Consider the following 23150-nt stretch of genomic DNA (forward strand, 5'->3'; position numbering starts at 1 on the left):
TCAATCAGCCATCCCCAATTTATCTGATGGGTTCGTAGTCTACTCAATCATTGGAGACAAGAAGAAGGCGATCATTTCCACCAACCACATTCATCTTTTGGCGAAGAACTTGGAACACTTATCGGTGAACCTATTAGAAACACCACTTTCACCCTCATTTTCCGAATATCTCGCTATGACTATATACTATCTCAAATTCAAAACCTTATTCACTCGCCCGTTTCTACCGACAATCATCCCGGAGTAATAAGTCAACGAGCTTCGCACCCGAGATTTTAGCCTTGAAAAAATATGGTGCAAAATGTACCAGCTTCAGCAACATTACCGGCATCAACAGTACCACCACCAACAACATCCACATCCCAAGCCTCAATTTCACAATATGTCCCACGAACATCAACATCATACGCACTATAGATACCAATGAGTACCAACAGCAATGAACGATGAAGGATTGATCCATAACTTCATCAATATTCTGCGAAGAATATGTGATTCCTAATAGTTTTAGGGATTACTTATTCTAGCTCAAACCGAAATCAAACGAGTCTAATATTATATTGACTCGTTAAATCCATAATTACATCTGAAGAAAATATATATGTAAGTATATTGTCATAAAGATTGTAATTAAAAAAGAATTCTTTTGTACAAACTGTTAATGGTGAAAATATTTTAACGGGTAGGTAATACCCGAGGAATATTCAGATTTCACATTAATAAGTTACACTGTACAATATTCGAAGCTGATTCAATAGTCGTTTACTATAATACTTACGTCCACCGATATACAAATTCATTCACCACAGAATAACCATATTCATCCAATTTCATATTTGGATTTTGATTTATCAAAAATCAAGTGGCATAATGAAAGAAACATTTGACAAAATAAAATTTGTTAGAAATAAACAAATTAACTATGAGAAATTTTGTTAAGAATCCACGCTAACTGTTCCTAGCTAACTGATTACACTTTATTTATCGCAATTTAATTATCGCAATTTACATTCTCGCAATTTTATTTATCGTCATTTAATTTCTGTTATTTACTTTACGCATTTTATTTATCGTCATTTAATTTCGGTATTTATTTTACGCACTTTAAATATTGGGACACGTATACAAGGTTTTGACATATCATATCGACGCATATATATATTATTTGGAATAACCATAGACACTCTATATGCAGTAATGATCGAGTTCTCTATACAGGGTTGAGGTTGATTCTACAATAATATATATACTTTGAGTTGTGATCGAGTCTGAGACATGTATACGGGTCACGATACGTATTAATTAATTCGAATATTATATATTAAACCATATATGAATTATTGAATTGCTAACTGTGGACTATCAACTGAGGACTACCATCATTGGACAATTAAAATGAATTAAAATATTGATTATAACATATGAAACTAAACAATTCTTCAAGTTTGCCACTTGATTTCATCTTAAACCTCATTTGTATATTGACGATTACAATCCGCGTTCAAACCTTTCATGATTCTTGAAAACACCTCAATCGAGAGAATGAACCAATCGCACTTCATCTACGGAAGAGAAGATTGATGCATATAGTGATGCACCTGAAAAACACTCGGAACATGAGTAAACGTTTAACACATAGCTGTGCTAATTCCTTTAGTGTTATTATTACCGAAAATAACTTTGCAACTCCTGATCGAGATAGCCAGTTTTGTCACAGCTCCAGCAAGTCAACTTCGACTTTTCGTTCTAAACAACCTTATTATAACCTTGATATATACGTTGTCTTTTCGCCTTCTTTACCGGGGAACTGTTTAAATCCCACCACATTAACAGTAAACGTATCACCAACTTCACTACTCTTTGGCGAAAGTCACTTCGATAAATCACTATATTTATTCATTAATACTGATGATGTAGCGTGAGGGTACGAAATAGTATTATTTTTACTAGGAAATACTACAAAATATGACACAAGTTTTATTAATTTACGGATGGGATATACCTAAACCTTGCTACAACACTATAGGCAGTGTACCTAATCGTAGAGTAGTGTAGTTTTTAGTAAGTCCGGTTCGTTCCACAGGGAGCTAGTGATTACGTACTATATTTTTATAAAACTATATTTATATAAATATATATATATATAAGTAGTAATATTATTATAAAAGGGGGGTTTTACCGTTTAATGACCGGTTTGTCGATTCTATATTTTAAGCGCAAAGATAAATGACGATAATTAAAGTGCGTAAAATAATGACAATAAATAAAATGACAGTAAATAAAATTGCGAGTAATAAAATGACAGTAAATAAAGATACGATGAGAAATATAATAAAAGAATTATGCTTATTTAAACTTCCGTAATCATGATGTTTGACGTGTTGATTTTAATTTATTACCATGGGTTAATTGTCCTTTGTCCTGGTTTATTTGATACGTCTATCTGGTTTTTGTCCATAATAGTCCATCGGTCATAAATATAAAGTGCGAGTGTCCTCGTCAAATTACCCTTATACCCGAAGTCAAATATTCCAACTAATTAAGGATTTAAACTGTGACGCAGTTATCACTTCTGTCAACAATTACACCAGTTATCACTGTATGTAATCTACCCCTGTTTTGATTAGATATGAATATTAATTTACCCACTTGATCAGTTTGAATAATCAATTACCCAACCCGAATAATTAATTAAATGATTATAATAGATTCCATATGAACGTCACTAAATAGGACAACCATAATCATTATTAATTATTAGGATAATTAATTTGAAGATATGTTCGACAGACTCCAATGAGTTGTCACTCAATTAGACAATACCCCCCATCTATTAATAGTCAATAGTCCAATTTCCACAAGTGTCGGTCTTTTGCCCAAACCTTAATTATGGTACAAAGCCCAATTACCCAATTTTAGTAATTAGCCCAACATCATGATTACTTCGTTTTAAATAAGCATAATAATAACTTAGCTACGAGACATTAAATTAAAAAGGAAAGACATAACTTACAGTGGGTATTAATATCGTAGTATTACACGGGCAGAGTCTTGACTTAAAACCCGTAAATCATTTGTTACAATACTAAACTAAATCATAATTATTAAAATTATAATTAAAATTATAATTATTTATTTATGTTATATGTTTACAGAGAAGGAAAAGAAAAAGATGTGTTTGAGTTCGTGCATAAACTGCCTTTTTATAGGCATTTGGCCAGATTTTTACTGCCATGCGACTCGCATGGGTTTATGCCTATTTGCCATGCGACTCGCATGGCCACGCTGGACAGCTCACATATCTTTTGTCTTCTTGTTCGTCGACATATTTATTAAATATATATAAAATATAAATAATTTTAATAATTATTTATATATTATATTATATTTATGTGCATAGTAGACTAGATATTTTTGGTCCATTGCGTCGGGCGTTTCTTCTTGGCTCGGGTCCCGGTTCCGGATTTTCGGACGTCCTTTCGTACTATTTTATATCGTGTACTTTGCGTTCCGCAACTTGTACTCTTGTCATTTTTAGACGTTCTTCATCAATAATTTGAACCTTTTTATTTGTATCTTGTATATTTGAGCTTTTTGGACCTTTGTGTCTTTAATTCGTCGTTTTCGCCTTTTGTCTTCGCACTTATTTAATATAAACGAATATCACTTGAAAATGGAACAATTGCAACTAAAATCTTGTCTTTCTTGGGGGATTTTGCTATGAAATATATGTTCCTTTTTAGCCTTATCAATATCCCCACACTTGAGCGTTGCTTGTCCTCAAGCAATACAGTCTTGAAATAATATAATACATCACACGAATCACTTCTTTATTCTTCACACTTTGTACATCAGTGATTTTGATAGAGCGGTATAAACAATGATATTAAAAATAGAACCATGGTTAAAGGTGGGTGTGTCATCCACAGTTGCCTTGGGTTTAGGTCAACGACACTTGCAATCAAATAGCCGATTTACTTTCGGTTTCCAAAGCAAAGTGCACATTTAAAAGGCGGTTTACAGTCCCACATGACTATAAAAATGTAGATCCTTTAGGAAATTGGATCTTTATGAAAACATTTGATCTTTTAAAAATTCAAGCTAGATTTTACCCTAGACAAGTTTTCTGATTTGACCCACCATCGGTGTTGCAAAATATATTTGTGGATCAATATTTTGGCTAAAAACATTTAGGTTCGTGTAATCCACTGTTATCCCGGTATCGGAAAGCACACATCCAGTTTACTTGTTCCGTATATTACCTTTCGGTAAACTACCGTCCGGTTGTAAAGGAAAGCGATGAACAAGAAACTGTTAAGGCAATGTCTAATGACATGCATTTGTTCATGGTCTAATTACGTGTCGGATGCTAGTACTATCCTTGGTAGGAGCAATAGTAAAGATCACCCTATGATTTTTCGGTCTGGCACAAGGTCCTGTCTCCGACCATGCTATGCAACCACCGTTCTTACGATTGACACCCGATTTGGTTCAGGTGACCTAATACATTCCAGTTGAATTCCTAGGATTTTACGTTCAATGGTAATGAACGCATTGAAAATGGGTTTTCAGAAAACAAATCGGTTTGTAATTTTGATCAAAATATTTTCTCGTTCAAGCTCGAGTTTAGATATCATCGAATTCCATGAGTTTGAATTCTCAATCTTTAAGGTCAATCTCAAGGATTGAGTAATATCAGTCTTAAAAGCTGATTTTTAATCTTTTAAGGAGATTATCCTTTCTGGGGATCTGATTCATTAGTCTTATCAAGCTAATTTGCACGGTGCCTCCCCATTGTACGAGATAAATCCTTCTCATGGTTAGGATAAATCTGACCACTTGGCGACCCTGTTTGATGCTGAGGTCCGTGGATTTCCTGCTGATTTTAGAGATGACTTTTCTAGATTTTTCGTCAACCTACAGCTGGTCTGGACGACAACTTCATGACCTAAATCAAGAAGCGCGTGTCTTTTTCGGAAGACTTTACTTCCTTTTAATGATGGAATTGATTCATCGTGTAGATCCATCTTTCTTTCAAATGTATTACAGTAAACCGGGTAAAACTGATTAGTATCGTCCAAAGCAAAAGTACCTGCAATAATCTTGTACAAAAATATGTGATATATGTTTTAAATTGAATAACTTGGTACATTCTTCCCACACTTAGTTTCTTTCTTTGCCTTTTTATTTTCTTCTATTTCATTTTAAATGAATTCAAGCGTTTTAGGGTGTTTCTCAATTTATGTCCTTTTCGAGGTAACGATAATTTCGGTATTATCACCTAGTTTTCATTGTTCATAAATATGTATAAACATGATTTTGAGTTCATTTAATTGAAAATTTTTCAAATTTTCCCAAAATTTGGCAAATAAACTAAGTGTAAGCCCGAGAGAATTTATAACCCTTCCCCACACTTGAGATCATGCAATGCCCTCATTTGCATGAAATCAGACTATAATTTAAATTCATGAGGGTGATTAGCGTAGAAAAGTGATTAAAAATACCGAGTTTGTAATTACAAAGCTCGTCGAATGATAGATGGCGCCTCATCGGTCATTCCTTCATTTGTTATATCATATTTGTTGTTTTGCGTCTTGTCGTCAAAATTAGTACCTTTTGCTGAACTTTAATGACAGTCTTTGAAAGTGTATTGTTTTACCCTGTTTTGTACATAAGATAAAATACAAACATATATATATATATATATTTTTGAAGTTTGGTTTATAACCCCACTTTTCAAAAATTTATAAAGTATAATATTTTTGGCATACTTTAAATCAATAAAATTAAAAATAATGATAACAAAATTTGTCGCCCCGCCCTCGGGTAAAGTAATTTCGGTTCAACTACCTAATCTTCAACTCACGACGAATTTTAGAAATCATTTTTTTACTTAATGAAATAAAGTAAATTTTGTTTTTAAATTCACACAAAACTTAAATTTAAAAAGCATATTAATTTCATATAAAACCTACAAAATAAAAAAAAAATCAGAATGGGGGAGAAAACTAGTTCTTTAGTGTCTGCTAGCGGAAAAGACCAATCGGATTCCATTCTCGGAACTACACGAGAACAGAACAACTAACTCTAGATAACATTTTCTTAGAACATTTGAATCTCCCCACACTTAGGTAGCTGTGATGTCGAAATTGTGATTAACTTCATCGTCAATTTCTTTTGGTCCATAATCAACTTGCCTATCTGTGACTTTTTCTTTAAGCCAGTGCCCGGCTTCTTCCGTAATATCCCAAAATTCAACTAGTTTCGCCTTTTCTTTAGGTGACAGATTGGATACTAACCGGTTACATAACTTAAAGTTCCCCTTACTTCTAGCATCGATAGCCCGTTTAAAAAGTTTCTTCATTGAACTGTTAATAACGGGGTCATTTAATTTCGTATCAACAACGGGGTTCTTTATTATCAAGTCATCATTAGGTTTTACTTCATTTTCCCCACACTTAGGCGTTTTATTATTGCTAAGCACTACCGTTGGAGTTGGTAAAACAACATGGTTATTACCAATCGTTTTTACTGGTTCAACGGTTTTAGTTGGTGGAGATTTAGACTTTCGAATCATAAAGGTGATTGATTTGTTACCACTTTTAAGTGTCATTCTTCCATTTCCTACATCAAATAACGCCCCGGTGGACGCAAAGAATGGTCGACCTAAAATTAGAGGAACGTTTGGGTCCTCTTCTATATCAATGACAATAAATTCGACTAGAAAGGTTAAATTACCTACTTGAACGGGTAGGTTGTCAGCAATTCCAACTGGGTGCTTAATGGTTTGATCAAAGAGTCGAACACTCATATCTGTTGGACTTAACTCACCTACACCTAATCTCTTATATAATGAAAGAGGCATAACACTCACACTTGCACCTAAATCTGCTAGTGCATCATACATGACACAATCACTAAGTAGACAAGGAACAATAAATTCACCCGGATCACCTACCCTAGGTGGAGGTTTTGGTGGAACTGTATTCACCGGGTTTATATTTACGGCTTTTGTTTCTTGCACTTTCTTATTCTTTTTCTTCTTCTTCTTTCCAGAGGTATCACAATCTTTATTACCTATCACTTGCTCATACTCAACTCCTTTTCTTGGAAACGGGATGGGTGGTTTATATGGTGCTACCACTGGCTTTACATACTCTGGTGGTGGTGGTGTAACTTCTTCATTTTTATTCTCATCTAAAACCTTCCCATCTTCTGGTGCTGGTTTTTCAGAATTCGTTGAAACCATATTAACATTCTCATTCTGAGGATTTACTTCAGTATTACTCGGTAGATTTCCTTGTTCCCTCTCACTCATCATGCTAGCAAGAGTACCTACGTGTTTTTCAAGATTCAAAATGGAAGCTTGTTGAGTTCTTAATGACTGATCAAACCTCTCGTTCGTTTGGGTTTGAGATGTAATGAATTGTGTTTGAGATTCAATCAGCTTTGCCATCATTTCTTCTAGATTTGGCTTTTTCTCTTCGGGTTGTTGTGGTGGTTTATACAAGCTAGGTCTTTGTTGATTGAAAGTGTTGTTTTGAGTCGGTTGGTTATTCGGACCTTGTTGGTTATACCAGTTATATTCGGGTCCTTTTGGATTGTAAAGAATGTTTTGATTTCGATTGAAGTTTAGCTTTGGCGGTTGATAATTATTTTGATAATTATTTCCAGGCCTTTGGTTCATATAGGAAACATTCTCTCGTTGTTCCAATGTTGGTTCAATGTGACAATCTTTCAATAAGTGTGGTCCACCGCATAGCTCACAACTGATTCGTATTGCGTGAATATCTTTATTCATCTTTTCCATTCGTCTTTCGAAAGCATCTATTTTTGCGGAAACGGAATCAAAGTCATGGCTAGAATCGGCTCTAGCCACTTTAGATGAACGAAAAATATCTTTTTCTTGGTGCCACTCATGCGAGTGGGAGGCTGTATTATCAATAATTTTGTAAGCTTCAGTTGCGATTTTCTTCATGATGGAACCACCAGCTGTTATGTCGATATCTTTTCTTGTAGCGATGTCTACGCCTTTATAGAAGATTTGCACTATTTGAAAAGTATCTAGACCGTGTTGAGGACATCCTCTCAACATCCTTCCGAATCTTGTCCACGCCTCATATAATGTTTCATTTGGCTTTTGCGCGAATGTAACAATTTCTCCTTGAAGTCTCACGGCTTTGGATGCCGGAAAGAATTGTTTAAGAAATTTTTCTACTAAAACATCACATGTATCAATCGCCCCTTCAGGTAACGATTCTAACCAATCTTTGGCTTCTCCCTTTAAAGTCCAGGGAAACAACATGAGATAGATCTGCTCATCTTCCACTTCTCGGATTTTGAATAGTGTACAAATTCTTTTAAACGTACGAAGGTGTTCGTTAGGATCTTCATTCGGTGCACCACTGAATTGGCATTGGTTAGTTACCATGTGTAGAATTTGTCCTTTGATTTCATAATCTGGAGCATTAACTTCTGGCTTAATAATGGCGTGACCTTGGCCCGTGCGTGTGGCTCTCATTCGATCTTCCATACTTAGAGGTTCCGTTACTTCCATAATTGAATTTGTTGAATACGAATCACTAGAGGATTCTGATTGTGACTCAGGAGGAATAATTAGTGGTTCAGGATCTTGGAATTGTCCTTGAATATGCTCCGGGTTCTTAATTGTGAAGTCGGGTTCAAAAGATGGATTATCGGAAATTTGAGTTGGAGTTCTTGTTCGACTAGATGACGATTCTAAAGAAAAATCAACGGCGACAATATTTGCTAGATGTCTTGATCGAGTTACAGGTGGTGAACGTATGACCGGCGGCGAACGTCTTGCTCGGTGCATTCACTGAATATCCTATTAGTTTTAAAAAGGAAAGAAAAATTATAATAAGTTATCCAATTAATAGACTTTTCTGATTTTGCCCACGTTTCGAATAGCCAAAAGATGCAGCAGAGGGGCAGGATTCGTTTGGTCTCAATATAATTGAGGACTGTTTGGCTCCAATAACCCGGTCCACGTACAAATCCAACTATTACTACGAACCAGAAAATTTTGATGTCTATTAATTTAACCACTTAAAATAAATTTTCGTAATTTTAAGAAATTTAGAGAAGAAGTAGAAAAAATTCTAAGTCCTAAAAACTAGAATGGCGAGAAATAAGAAAGAAATAGATTGCGCGTCGAAAAATGTCGAAAAATAAAAGGTCGAAAAATAGGCGTCGAAAAATAAAAATAAGAAAGTAGCGCGAAAAACGGCGTCGCAAAATTCTAAAGCACCTAAATCTTAGTCTAAGGAATAAGCACTTAAGGGATTTTACGGCAAAGCCTAAAAATTCTAGAAATAAAAATAACTATGGCAAAACTAAACTTAATACTAAAAATTGTAACTATAGTCTAAAAATATAAAGGTAATAAAACTTAAAAAAAAATTATAATTTATTATATTTTAAAAAAAAAAAAAAAAAAATTTAAAAATTTTTTTTTTAAAATTTTTTTTTTTTTTTTTTTTAAACGAATTTTTTTTTCTTAAAAAAAAAACGTTTTTTTTACAATTTTTTTTTTTTTTTTTAAAAAAAACGAATTTTTTTTTACAAATTAATACTTTTTTTATAATTATTATTTTTTTTTCAAAACTTTTTTTTTTAATTCATTTACTATTCATGAATAGTAAATGAAAAGAAATTAATTAATTTACTATTCACATGAAAGTGACATGATAGAAATTATTAATTACAAGTTACATAATATACCCCTGAAGTATTTAATAAATACGACTTTTTAAAACGATTCAAAATATATTCTAAAATATTATTATATTATTATATTCTATTTCAATATTATTATATTATTATATTCTATTTCAATATTATTATATTAAAAAATATAGCGTTTTAGCGCTCCCCGGCAGCGGCGCCAAAAACTTGATGATGTAGCGTGAGGGTACGAAATAGTATTATTTTTACTAGGAAATACTACAAAATATGACACAAGTTTTATTAATTTACGGATGGGATATACCTAAACCTTGCTACAACACTATAGGCAGTGTACCTAATCGTAGAGTAGTGTAGTTTTTAGTAAGTCCGGTTCGTTCCACAGGGAGCTAGTGATTACGTACTATATTTTTATAAAACTATATTTATATAAATATATATATATATAAGTAGTAATATTATTATAAAAGGGGGGTTTTACCGTTTAATGACCGGTTTGTCGATTCTATATTTTAAGCGCAAAGATAAATGACGATAATTAAAGTGCGTAAAATAATGACAATAAATAAAATGACAGTAAATAAAATTGCGAGTAATAAAATGACAGTAAATAAAGATACGATGAGAAATATAATAAAAGAATTATGCTTATTTAAACTTCCGTAATCATGATGTTTGACGTGTTGATTTTAATTTATTACCATGGGTTAATTGTCCTTTGTCCTGGTTTATTTGATACGTCTATCTGGTTTTTGTCCATAATAGTCCATCGGTCATAAATATAAAGTGCGAGTGTCCTCGTCAAATTACCCTTATACCCGAAGTCAAATATTCCAACTAATTAAGGATTTAAACTGTGACGCAGTTATCACTTCTGTCAACAATTACACCAGTTATCACTGTATGTAATCTACCCCTGTTTTGATTAGATATGAATATTAATTTACCCACTTGATCAGTTTGAATAATCAATTACCCAACCCGAATAATTAATTAAATGATTATAATAGATTCCATATGAACGTCACTAAATAGGACAACCATAATCATTATTAATTATTAGGATAATTAATTTGAAGATAGGTTCGACAGACTCCAATGAGTTGTCACTCAATTAGACAATACCCCCCATCTATTAATAGTCAATAGTCCAATTTCCACAAGTGTCGGTCTTTTGCCCAAACCTTAATTATGGTACAAAGCCCAATTACCCAATTTTAGTAATTAGCCCAACATCATGATTACTTCGTTTTAAATAAGCATAATAATAACTTAGCTACGAGACATTAAATTAAAAAGGAAAGACATAACTTACAGTGGGTATTAATATCGTAGTATTACACGGGCAGAGTCTTGACTTAAAACCCGTAAATCATTTGTTACAATACTAAACTAAATCATAATTATTAAAATTATAATTAAAATTATAATTATTTATTTATGTTATATGTTTACAGAGAAGGAAAAGAAAAAGATGTGTTTGAGTTCGTGCATAAACTGCCTTTTTATAGGCATTTGGCCAGATTTTTACTGCCATGCGACTCGCATGGGTTTATGCCTATTTGCCATGCGACTCGCATGGCCACGCTGGACAGCTCACATATCTTTTGTCTTCTTGTTCGTCGACATATTTATTAAATATATATAAAATATAAATAATTTTAATAATTATTTATATATTATATTATATTTATGTGCATAGTAGACTAGATATTTTTGGTCCATTGCGTCGGGCGTTTCTTCTTGGCTCGGGTCCCGGTTCCGGATTTTCGGACGTCCTTTCGTACTATTTTATATCGTGTACTTTGCGTTCCGCAACTTGTACTCTTGTCATTTTTAGACGTTCTTCATCAATAATTTGAACCTTTTTATTTGTATCTTGTATATTTGAGCTTTTTGGACCTTTGTGTCTTTAATTCGTCGTTTTCGCCTTTTGTCTTCGCACTTATTTAATATAAACGAATATCACTTGAAAATGGAACAATTGCAACTAAAATCTTGTCTTTCTTGGGGGATTTTGCTATGAAATATATGTTCCTTTTTAGCCTTATCAAATACCCTATCATACACTCATCCGCATTTTGTAACAAGAATTGCCATACCAATTACCAGAAATCTGCAATCAGTATTTCGAATCTCGCAACGTTTCTACATCAACAGTTATATGTATACATATAACCTTTATCTCTTAGAATTATGATCTTCCACTCTGAAATTCTGAAAAGCACCCAGTCTGCGAATTAATGATCTGAATTTTGAAAAGCTGAATGAAGCAGTAAAAACTGTAGACAACCGTAAATGACCTTAATCGTCAGAAGTTTGATGATAAAGAATAGTATGTTGGAAAAGCTCAGAAAAGTTGGAACTGAAAAACCGATTGAGCAAACTACGAAGGAGTCTCTGAACAAATCACAAGGACTAAACTTGTACATTAAGAATCCTGATAATTCTGTTTCTGATGAAATTTTTAGCGAATACCTTGCTTCTGACTCCAAACTCTTGCGGACTAATTTTCTTCACCATTCTTCGATTCGATATTAGAAATTCCAAGATATCATCGTATCTTTCATTATAAATATTCTCCATATTTCTGAAGATATTTTCATAACTATTCTTATCTGAAATCATTAATCTCTCCGTGCTATCAGTGTTACATCATATAGAAACTGTTAGTTTCTATATTCTGTAAACTTTCGAGCTTAAAATATGAATGTTATTGAAGTAATGTTGGGAACTGATGCATGAGTTAGTATAATATAATGACACTTGATCAAAGTGATTATATTACAATAAGTCATGCTGAGTTTCTAATGGGACGTGATGATTCACAGATCATAACGTCATCATGTGCCATGTTACATAACTCCTTCATTCTACTTAACTCCTGAACAAATTAAGAAAATGTATTATTGATGGTTCTAACTTCCGTGATGTTGATAAATTTGAAAATCAAATCGTACTATCACGATCCTTCCTGCTTAGAACATTATAATCATTCGAAACTCTATATCTACAAATTCTGGACCATTATTCGCTTGACTTGAAGTCGAGAAGAGAAAACAAAAGCATAGAGCTTTGAAATATAAGGGAGAATATAAAGCCCGATAATAACACATAAATTACAAATCGTGTATATCAATGTTTATTGCAACATAAAGACACGGGAGAATTAAAAACATTATAATCCCAAGGGCGAATTAGAAGAAAGCAAATTTCTCTGGTGGAAGTTGGAAAAGGAGAATGATTGTTGTGATAGTAAGGATGAGGACAAGGATCAGAACTGGATTAAGCATTTTCAGAATCTTTTGAATGTATGAAACAAGAAGGAAAGTATAGGAATGGTGAAAATAATTGAACGGAAGAGTTTAATTTATAATGGAAATATCACACAGAGTAATCGAAGCAGATTACCGTATTTAATTAGAGAGATCTTAATTTCCTTATTCGCCGAAGAATCAGATCTTATAGATTTCCAAGATTTTTTTTTTAAATCCCTTGAATTCCGGAATTCAACCAAGGCAACGTAAAAAGTTAAAATGAAACTTCATTTATTCATTTCACTCTTTTGTGATAGCTTCATTCGTGCTCTTTGAATAATCGAATTATTTTATCTGTATTATTCAATAATGATAAAACTCTATTTATCAACTCATATTCGTCAGGAAAACATATTTATTGTTAGCCATGACGACCTCACTCAAATTTCGGGACGAAATTTCTTTAACGGGTAGGTACTGTGATGACCCGGGAATTTCCGACCAAATTTAAACTTGAATTTTATATGATTTCGACACGATAAGCAAAATCTTTAATGTTGAGTCTAAAAACTTTGAACTGATTTTATATATATGCTATTACCCTTTGACCATTCCCAAGGATTCACGAACAATTAATTGTAAATAGATATATGTGTAGGTATATATATAAATAATAATTCGAAATAATATTTGAAGTACTATATGTTGTGGTTATTAAAGCTAAGTATATAAAATAAAATAAAAATATGATATTATGATAATTAATATTTAAAACATATCTATGTACATAAATAAAGTATATTAAATATATATTTTGTGAGTTCGAATTTATTTTGTAAACGATGGTAACGCTCAATTGTTATTGAATGAATAGTAAATGAGTTAAAAAGGAACTTATGTAATTTTAAAATAAACGGTGATTCGAAAATGAGTTCTATAAATTTTAGGCTTACTAAAAATATATTTAGGAGCTAATTAATAAATTTCAATTTTTTTTTATATTTTACCCAGAATTGAGAGGGACAGTTGATGTAATTTTTATTTAATAAATTAATGATCGAATTTTATACCATAATTACTGAAATAAATAAAGATAATTATTATAAAAATATGGAGTTTTTCTGAAGACTTTTTATTCGCCACTGAGTGAACAGCGGTGCACGATATAATAGTCCGTTAAAACTGTCGGTAACATTAAATCAAATATGATTTTATGTTGCGAGAATGATGATGATACCGTATGGGGATCTTCGATGACTGCCCCCACTCAAACCCTATCTCGTTTCATTTTTTTTATAAACTGAACCCTCTTTAAATTGATGTATGGATCATATTCTCTTGGGCCTTTTAATTGTTAATGGATTACAAGTTGTTGGGCCAGAAAGATTGTAGATGGATTTACAATATGGGTTGTTGATTTGGGCTTCCTATATCCACATGATAATATATTAAGCGTGGGATTTAATTCCAAAAGTGAAGATGCAGTCCATTGGTTTAAGGCGTGTTTGTGTGTTCGTTGAGCGAGAGGTCGCGGGTTCGAGCCTGGTCAGGGACATAATTTTTTTTGAGAGCTTATAACCTCCTTTTAAGGTAGTATTACTTTTATGATTATCACTATTATTATCATTATTAATTAAGTAATTATTATTATGTTAATGTTATATTAATAAAATGTTAAGATTAAGATTAAGTATAAGATTAAAAAGATGTTAATGTTATGAAAATAATATAAGAATTATGATTAAGTATCATTATTTTTTTTAGTAATATTATTATTATTATCATTAGTATCATTATTAGTATTATCATTATTATTATTATTTTTATCATTATTATTATTATTATTATTATTATTATTATTATTATTATTATTATTATTATTATTATTATTATTATTATTATTATTATTATTATACAAGGATACAATTTTTTCATTATTATTTTACCAAATAAATTTTAGTTATATAAAAATTTATTTCATACATATAACATAACTATATTAATACTTTTATAGTAAATACTAATTATTTATCTAAAGCATATAAGATAAATTTAGTTAATTAAATTATTAATGAAACGTATAATTTACTAAAATAACAATTAATAATAATATATATAAATTTGTTCGATTACGATTATATGTGTTAATATATATATATATATATATATATATATATATATATATATATATATATATATATATATATATATATATATATATATATATATATATATATATATATATATATATATATATATATATATAAATGATATAGGTTCTTGAATCTGAGGCCAACCCTACACTTGTTAAATGTCGTCATATGTATTTTTACTACAAAATACAGTATGGTGAGTTTCATTTGCTCCCTTTTTAAATGCCTTTGCAATATATATTTTGGGACTGAGAATACATGCGCTGCTTTTATAACTGTTTTACGAAATAGACACAAGTAATCAAAACTACATTCTATGGTTGAATTATCGAAATCGAATATGCCCCTTTTTATTAAGTCTGGTAATCTAAGAATTAGGGAACAGACACCCTAATTGACGCGAATCCTAAAGATAGATCTATCGGGCCCAACAAGCCCCATCCAAAGTACCGGATGCTTTAGTACTTCGAAATTTATATCATGTCCGAAGGAGGATCCCGGAATGATGGGGATATTCTTATATGCATATTGTGAATGTCGGTTACCAGGTGTTCAATTCATATGAATGATATTTTTGTCTCTATGCATGGGACGTATATTTATGAGAACTGAAAAATGAAAATCTTGTGGTCTATTAAAATGATGAAAATGATTATTTATGTTAAACTAATGAACTCACCAACCTTTTGGTTGACACTTTAAAGCATGTTTATTCTCAGGTACGAAAGAAATCTTCCGATGTGCATTTGCTCATTCTAGAAATATTACTTTGAGTCATTCATGGCATATTTCAAAAGACGTTGCATTCGAGTCGTTGAGTTCATCAAGATTATTATTAAGTCAATTATAGTTGGATATATTATGAAATAGTATGCCTGCGGTTAACTTTCGATGTAATGAAAGATTATTTTTTCAAAAACGAATGCAATGTTTGTAAAATGTATCATATAGTGGTCAAGTACCTCGCGATGTAATCAACTGTTGTGAATCGTTTATAATCGATATGGACTTCGTCCGGATGGATTAGGACGGGTCTTTACAAAATGGGACATCCCAAAATAGAAATGTGAACACTTGTGGTGGGACGGAGGTACTAATAATATCAATATCAAGATGGAGGAGGGAGTATCATTTAGGGCTGTACATGGTACGGTTCCGTCCCAAACTAATTCGGTTCGGTTTCGTCCCGGGTCCCATTTTATAGCAAAAAGTCGGTCCGAGGACCGTACCAAATAATTTCAGTTCGGTTCCATGAGTTTCGGTTCGGTTCTATGGAAAGAACCGTCCTACTGATTTTTAAGATAAATTTGTTTGACCCACTTCATCCTTTTGTTGTGTTGTTGTAATACACACTACCCATAATCAGTGTTGTAAAAAACCCGATTACTCGCCGATTAACCCCGATTAATCATTTTTAGGAGCAATCCGTTCCGATTTCCAAAAATCCGTTTAATTCAACGGTCAACGTCAATTGATGGATCAAAATCGAATTTGGTAATCAAAGTCAGTCAAAGTAAAAAATAGTTAACATTTTAACATAAATTTAAAATAGAATTTTATAGTTTTGAAGCGAAATTAACAATTTTAGACAATTATGTTAAAATTTATCTTTATATTTATGAGTTTTTTCTATAGTTACACGTATAATTTTTTAAATTTAATATTTAAATGTATACAGTTTAATCCGATAAATCTCCAATTAATTCCCGAATTGCCGATTAATCCTTTCAAAGTTCCGACCGATTAATCCTTGAATAGCGAATTTTACAACCTTGCCCATAGTATCCTTTTGTTGTATTGTTACAACATGATATGATATAACAAAATCACAATGAAACGCCGTTTTCTACCACTCGTTTTTATACAAATAATTTTTCCGTTAATCGCCCCCATGATGTTTACCTATAATAATGTTAGTTAATTACTTAAATATGGAAATCATATTCGTATAATTATATAAACTACAGGCATTTACTTAGTGTTTTATCTTTTCATTATGATATACGTTATCTTTTCCTAAACTGCAACCATTATAATATTGTAAGAATTTCGGTATGATAAATTTCCTGAAATTTCGGGTTTGGTACATCCCGAATCGAAAACTGAAATTTGTCAAAACATTGGACCGTGGACCGTACCAAAAATCTTCAGTTCCATTTGGTTCCGGTCCGGTTCAGTTCGGTCTTCGGGATTTTTCGGTTCTTCCGTACCATGCACCCCTAGTATCATTTATCCGTAATTTTATACTCCGTATTATATAGACTTGGTGACAGACACGTTGTAAGCTGTTACTGATGCATACTCTTCCCAGACTTGGATGCATTTCCCTCTTAAATCAATATTACAAATCATTATCAGTAAAACAAATTACACAAATTCATTCTCAACTCATTTCCAACGATCTCAAACAATCACCCACCATTATTGCACAATTGATTAATGGTTACTGTGCATCATCATCATCATCATCATCATCATCATCATCATCAACAACTTCAAGTGCTACCAATTACGCCCGTCTCATAATCTCCCAATTTTACGGTCACAATAACGTACGTAATCCCTACATCTTGAACGTTTTCATCAGATGTGCTCCCCCCACCGATTCAATTCTTGCTTTTTCCAATTGGGTATCAAAATCCGCTTTAAATTTCGATGATTTCACTTACATTTATGTACTTGGAGCTTGTGCTCGACGTGCGAAAACATTGTGGGAAGGGTTTCAGATACACTGCAGAGTAATTAAACATGGTGTTTTGACGAACATCATGTTGCAAACTACTTTGGTTCATTTTTACGTTAACAGTAATGCCTTTGAGTTTGCGAACAAGGTGTTCGATGAAATGCCTGAGAGAAGTGTTGCGACTTGGAATTCGTTGATTGCAGGGTATTGTTCGCGGAAAGAACATGCCAAAGATGGGTTGTTGTTGTTTCTAGACATGTTGGTTGGTGATTGTGGAGTTATGGTTAATGATACCACCTTGGTTTGTGCTCTGTCAGCAGTTTCACGACTCGGTTATCTTGAAACGGGTGTTGGTATTCATGGGTATATCATAAAAACAATGCGTGATGCTGAGAATGATGTTTATTTAGGCACTGGACTTGTTGACATGTATGCGAAATGTGGGTGTTTGGATGCAGCTTTAAACATGTTTACGAGAATGAGATGTAAAAATGTGATGACTTGGACAGCTATGGTTTCGGGGTTGGCTGTTCATGGGAAAGGAAAACAAGCTTTAAAGCTTTTGAATGAGATGACAGAATCCGGTATTGTACCCAATTCAGTGACGTTTACGAGCTTGTTATTCGCTTGTTCCCAAGCAGGTCTTGTTAAAGAAGGACTCTTTCTGTTTCATGAAATGAAAACGAAGTTTTGTATTGTACCTCTTTCGTATCATTATGGTTGTATTGTTGACCTTTTAGGGAGAGCTGGGCACTTAGATGACGCGTATGAGTTTATTATTAGTGAAAAAGTTGAAAGTGATGAGGTTTTGTGGAGGAGTTTGTTACATGCTTGTAGAGTTCATAATGATATTGCGATGGGCGAGAAAGTGGGAAAGATTCTTATGTCGAAACGAGATAAGAATCTTGTAGGATATGAGAGTATTGAAGATTATGTTGCTTTGTCTAATATATGTGCATCTGCTGCAAGGTGGGAAGATGTAGCTGCAGTAAGAGATATGATTAATGATAAAGGGATGGAGAATAAACCTGCTGTTAGTACTGTTTTTCGCTTAGGTTGAAGATTTAAAAGGGTATGTATGTATATGTGAACATGACAAATGTGGGATTTAATGCAAATTGAAAAACCATGTGTAGCATCTCTACCTTTTACAAAGCGTCAAGTTAAGTCTGACTTGTCAGTCTGACAATTATTCTGAATCCTTACTGCCACATGTAATTTAGTGGCTAATTACAATTAATTAAATATAATCACACCTTAGCTACACGTTAGCTAAACTAATTCTTAAACCGTGCCTCACTTTATCTCTCTTCAAAAACCGTCTATCTCTCTATCTCTCTTCAAAATTCCTCAAACCTCCATAGCTTTTCGATTATGGCTTAATCAAGGTGTATTACGTGATGCCACTATCAGTAATTAATCCGTAACGTTTTTATCGACATAACCATACGAATTTTATATATTAATGTCAGATTCATCGAAAGCGACGGATTAATCTCCGGTGACTGGAATGTTGAGGAAGACGACGGCGTTAACAGAAAAGTAATACCCTTGGTTCTGAATATTATATGGGACGATTAGGGTTTTCAGCGATTTATAGTTCGATTTAGGATTTGCAGCAATTTAGGGTTCAATTAGGGTTCCTCAGGTTTGTTTTTATTTATTTTATTTTCAACATTTCAAAATGTTTGTATTCAAGTGGGTTTGGGTTGTCCAACCAAATATGTAATATATTTACGTTTTAAATATCAGTTATTTATATATATAAGTAAGTTAATGATGGATTTCTATTTTACATTTAATTTCACTCTGTAATCTCAGTTTATTAAAATAAATACAGATCGATAATATTTGTTAACAATCTTATTTCGTTTCTTGCAGGATTGCTGTTGGGATTCATTTTTAGTTCTGCAGACATTTTATAAGTTTTGAACATAACTGTGTTTTGTGGAATTTTTTTTATTTGAATTCTATTAGAAGTTTTGAAATATATTTGTAGTGTTTGTGGGTTGTAAATTCAGTCTATTGTTGCTTTTATATAAACTGATCTAAGCTATAATAATGTAAATGCAGTGTGAAAATGAGTGAAAATGTAGTGTCAATACCCATATTTTAACTCTTAGTTAGGAAATAGATTCAGGTCAGAGAATATATATTTTAAGTAATTTATGCTTTTGATAAAGGGTATTGGATTAAAGATGTATACAATGTAAGGATTTATGTTAATTTAATTCATTACTATTTAATTACTTCGTATAATTTAGAACTTTGCAATGTTGGTATTCTTTTGTTGACCATATATTGTCGCTTTGTGACAGGCTGATTTTTGTTGACCATATATGTTAAATGGAAGTTGATAAGCAAAGTTCGAAGGGAGGGTTTCTTCAGTTGTTTGACTGGAATGTTAAATTTCGGAAGAAACTTTTCTCTAATAAACTGGATTTACCAGGTACACTACTTTTTTTTCCCGTTGTTTGAACTCTGTTTAAAGGTTATTATTTTGCGTGTATGAGGTCATTCACGAGTACACAGCCCGCTAATTGATTGACTTTTCTTGAAAATTTTCCAGTCATCTCATTGATTGCAAAGGTTGGCCGATTCAGAACATTTCTTCAAGATTTTTCGGTATAAATCACTCATTGTTAGTTACAGTTAAACGACATTTAGTTCAATTGTAATAATCAACCTATTTTATAGCCGTGTGATGCCTTGATTATATGTTGATAAATTCGTCTGTACTCTCACAGATCATAATGTGATAATGCCTCTGTTCGCCTGAAAATTGCTACATTGTTAAGTTACTTATTATATTGATTGAACTCATTGCCTCTGTTAACGGTGATTCTTCATAAGTTTAACATAACTTAATTAAAATAGAGATTTATTTCTTTTTTTAATATATATTTTGTTAAAGTACATTTTTTTTTGTTTCTAAGACATTTGATTTGTTTGAGTTTAATGAAAAATAGTAGACAGTAACAAATATTAGAGATTTTTATATTTCAAAATTGGGATCCATGTGTATATTGTTAGTTATTTTTGATAGAAATTTACTATCCCCTGATTTATATTGATCCACAATATTAGCATGTTTTAATTTGTAAATTGTCGTCTATTAAGGTGCACTCAGAACTTACTTTCAGTGAGGGACGTGTGTTCTTAGCTTGCGACACCAAAGCACTACTAGAAAAGCATTTGAAGACAACTTGATTTAGTGTATATGTGCAGGTATTTCATTGGCAAAGGGACCTCTCGAACAACAAAGTTAGCGGTATAATCCTTTCTCCACTTATGAGTTGGAACATCTCTTAATTGTAAGTTTTCTCCATTATAGTTCACAATGCAGCAGTTAATATTTTTTAGGTGTCACAGATTTATCTTTGTGGATCCGATCCCGTGCCTTCTGAATAATGTGTTTAATATTTTGTAGGTGTCACAGATTTATCTTCTATACAAATGTACCTTCCTCTATATATTATACATCTGTCAAATGCCATGTTATAGTCAAGGAATCTGGTTAGTTGTAGTTCAGCAGTTGAAGTAAACAACTTCTGGACAACCCACTTTTTTGCCAAACGCTTTCTCTTCACCGAACCAGGCATATGTTACAATCGATTTTTTTCTTTGAAGTTACCTAGAGTTTTTATGTTAAAGTGTAATTTCTAACCTTCTTATTACATCTGAACACTTCAAAAATACCAACTCCAGGTTTTGAACATCTAGAGACTTTAAAATCCCAATTCACTTCAAAGAAAAAATCGTTGTGGGAAGTTGGGCGGGTTAAAACATAAGTCAAGACTCGAATGACAGTATGCTCTTACCTCTTCTTTTAAAATATCGTCGTGGGAAGTTGGGCGTTTTAAAACTGCTCAGTATTAGTCTGTCGATATAAGCCAGGTTGAGTTGACCTGAAACTAATTTTTAACAGCAGTAGGCGAAAAAGTATTCGTCTTTGTACAATATACCATTGTCATCGTTAAGTTTGTATTCGAGATAACACAATTATTTGATACAATTAATTATTAAAATTTAGTGCTATGAACGGGCTCAAAGCTATGTTATGTATCAGTACAAACCGTTGTTCTTTTAACTGAATCCACGAGGGCTTGTCACTACTAAGTTAACTCTATAGATGTCTTTGTCTACGGTGGCTCGTCATGTACATATTTGCAACGCATACATTTATCTTCAAACGGTAGGATTAAGCACTCTAATATTATTATTTTTTACTTCTTTAATCATTACGAACCATTTGTGTAACCGTTGATTGAAATTCGTCCTTTGAATTCGGTTCACAGATATTGTATCCTTGCATCCCAAAGCTGCTCAATTAGTGCATCAGTGAGTCCAAGATTTTCTGATCATGTCGCAGGCTCTTTCTGCTTGCTGTATATCTTCAAGTATGTGTTATTTACCTATTAATTTGTCGGCATAACACTGAGATGGTATGAGAACTGGTTTTGCGACCCACGGTAATTAAGATTATGAAACTTAAGTAATAGGCAACATTCAGGTAGTGTACTCTTATAGATTGTCTTAGTGTAGCATGGGAATCGAGAAAGTGAAATATCATTTTTTAGTTTTTCTTCCCATAGTCCCACAATTAGAAAAGAGATTTAGCTTTATGCTAAACTTTAGGGATAGAACAGGAAGTTTGCGTAAAGTAAGGGTGCTCCCGACATAACCCGAACCCGAAAAATATGAACATGTTACTGTTGGGTGATACTAACGCATTGAAGTTTTCAGGTCATGTTCAGGTTGGGAATTTGGTATATGCGTCAAACTGCTACCTGATTAAGGAGTCACAAATATACATTATTAATTATTTATTTGTTAGTTATAGACTTATGGTGTTGTTAGAAAAACAGAGAAATGAACTTTTAATAATGGACTGACCAAAAACTTGTATGAGTAATTAACAGAACCGTTCTATTTGACTCTTTGTAACACAATCTTTTGTTGTGGTTTTGTATTCAATTCAAATAATGGAGTAATGACTTTGACGTTTATAAGTAAAAAGTGGTTTTAAGGTTTTAGTAAGGAGATCTTTTAATCGTATAATATAAGTAAATGAATATACACATAATGCCCTGGTGGCTGAACTGCTGAACTTATGATCTCGAAGGATCTCGGCTAGAAGCATAACTTCCGAATACTACCACAACTGCCATTAACAACCAACACGTCCAGCTCCACATTTCAAAAATAGTTATTTTACCCATGTGCTATTATTGGGGGCCCTTGATTCAAGAGATGACTCTTTTGTAATGAATGCTTCCAATTGGGTTAGGTATTTGGGTAGCTAAGTGTAGTCCAGGGTTAATTTGACATAATTTGCTGCATAGAGGT

The 23150-nt window shown here is 32.6% G+C and overlaps 1 protein-coding gene across 1 annotated transcript; it reads left to right on the top strand.

The window, feature by feature from the left end:
- The first annotated feature begins 17394 nt into the window (after positions 1–17394).
- On the top strand, positions 17395–21345 carry LOC139892112 (pentatricopeptide repeat-containing protein At3g18970-like). Its single transcript, XM_071875149.1, has 6 exons — positions 17395–18873; positions 19274–19449; positions 19683–20250; positions 20371–20426; positions 21030–21115; positions 21232–21345. The coding sequence occupies exon 1, from the start codon at positions 17413–17415 to the stop codon at positions 18859–18861; it is 1449 nt and encodes a 482-aa protein (XP_071731250.1). The 5' UTR covers positions 17395–17412; the 3' UTR covers positions 18862–18873; positions 19274–19449; positions 19683–20250; positions 20371–20426; positions 21030–21115; positions 21232–21345.
- Positions 21346–23150: the final 1805 nt, after the last annotated feature.

This window comes from Rutidosis leptorrhynchoides, chromosome 2 (assembly GCF_046630445.1).
Source record: "Rutidosis leptorrhynchoides isolate AG116_Rl617_1_P2 chromosome 2, CSIRO_AGI_Rlap_v1, whole genome shotgun sequence".
Lineage (NCBI taxonomy): Eukaryota > Viridiplantae > Streptophyta > Magnoliopsida > Asterales > Asteraceae > Rutidosis > Rutidosis leptorrhynchoides.

Bases quoted from the DNA above. Each gene is read 5' to 3' on its own strand.
- LOC139892112 (XM_071875149.1), top strand. From the start codon at position 17,413: ATGCATACTCTTCCCAGACTTGGATGCATTTCCCTCTTAAATCAATAT.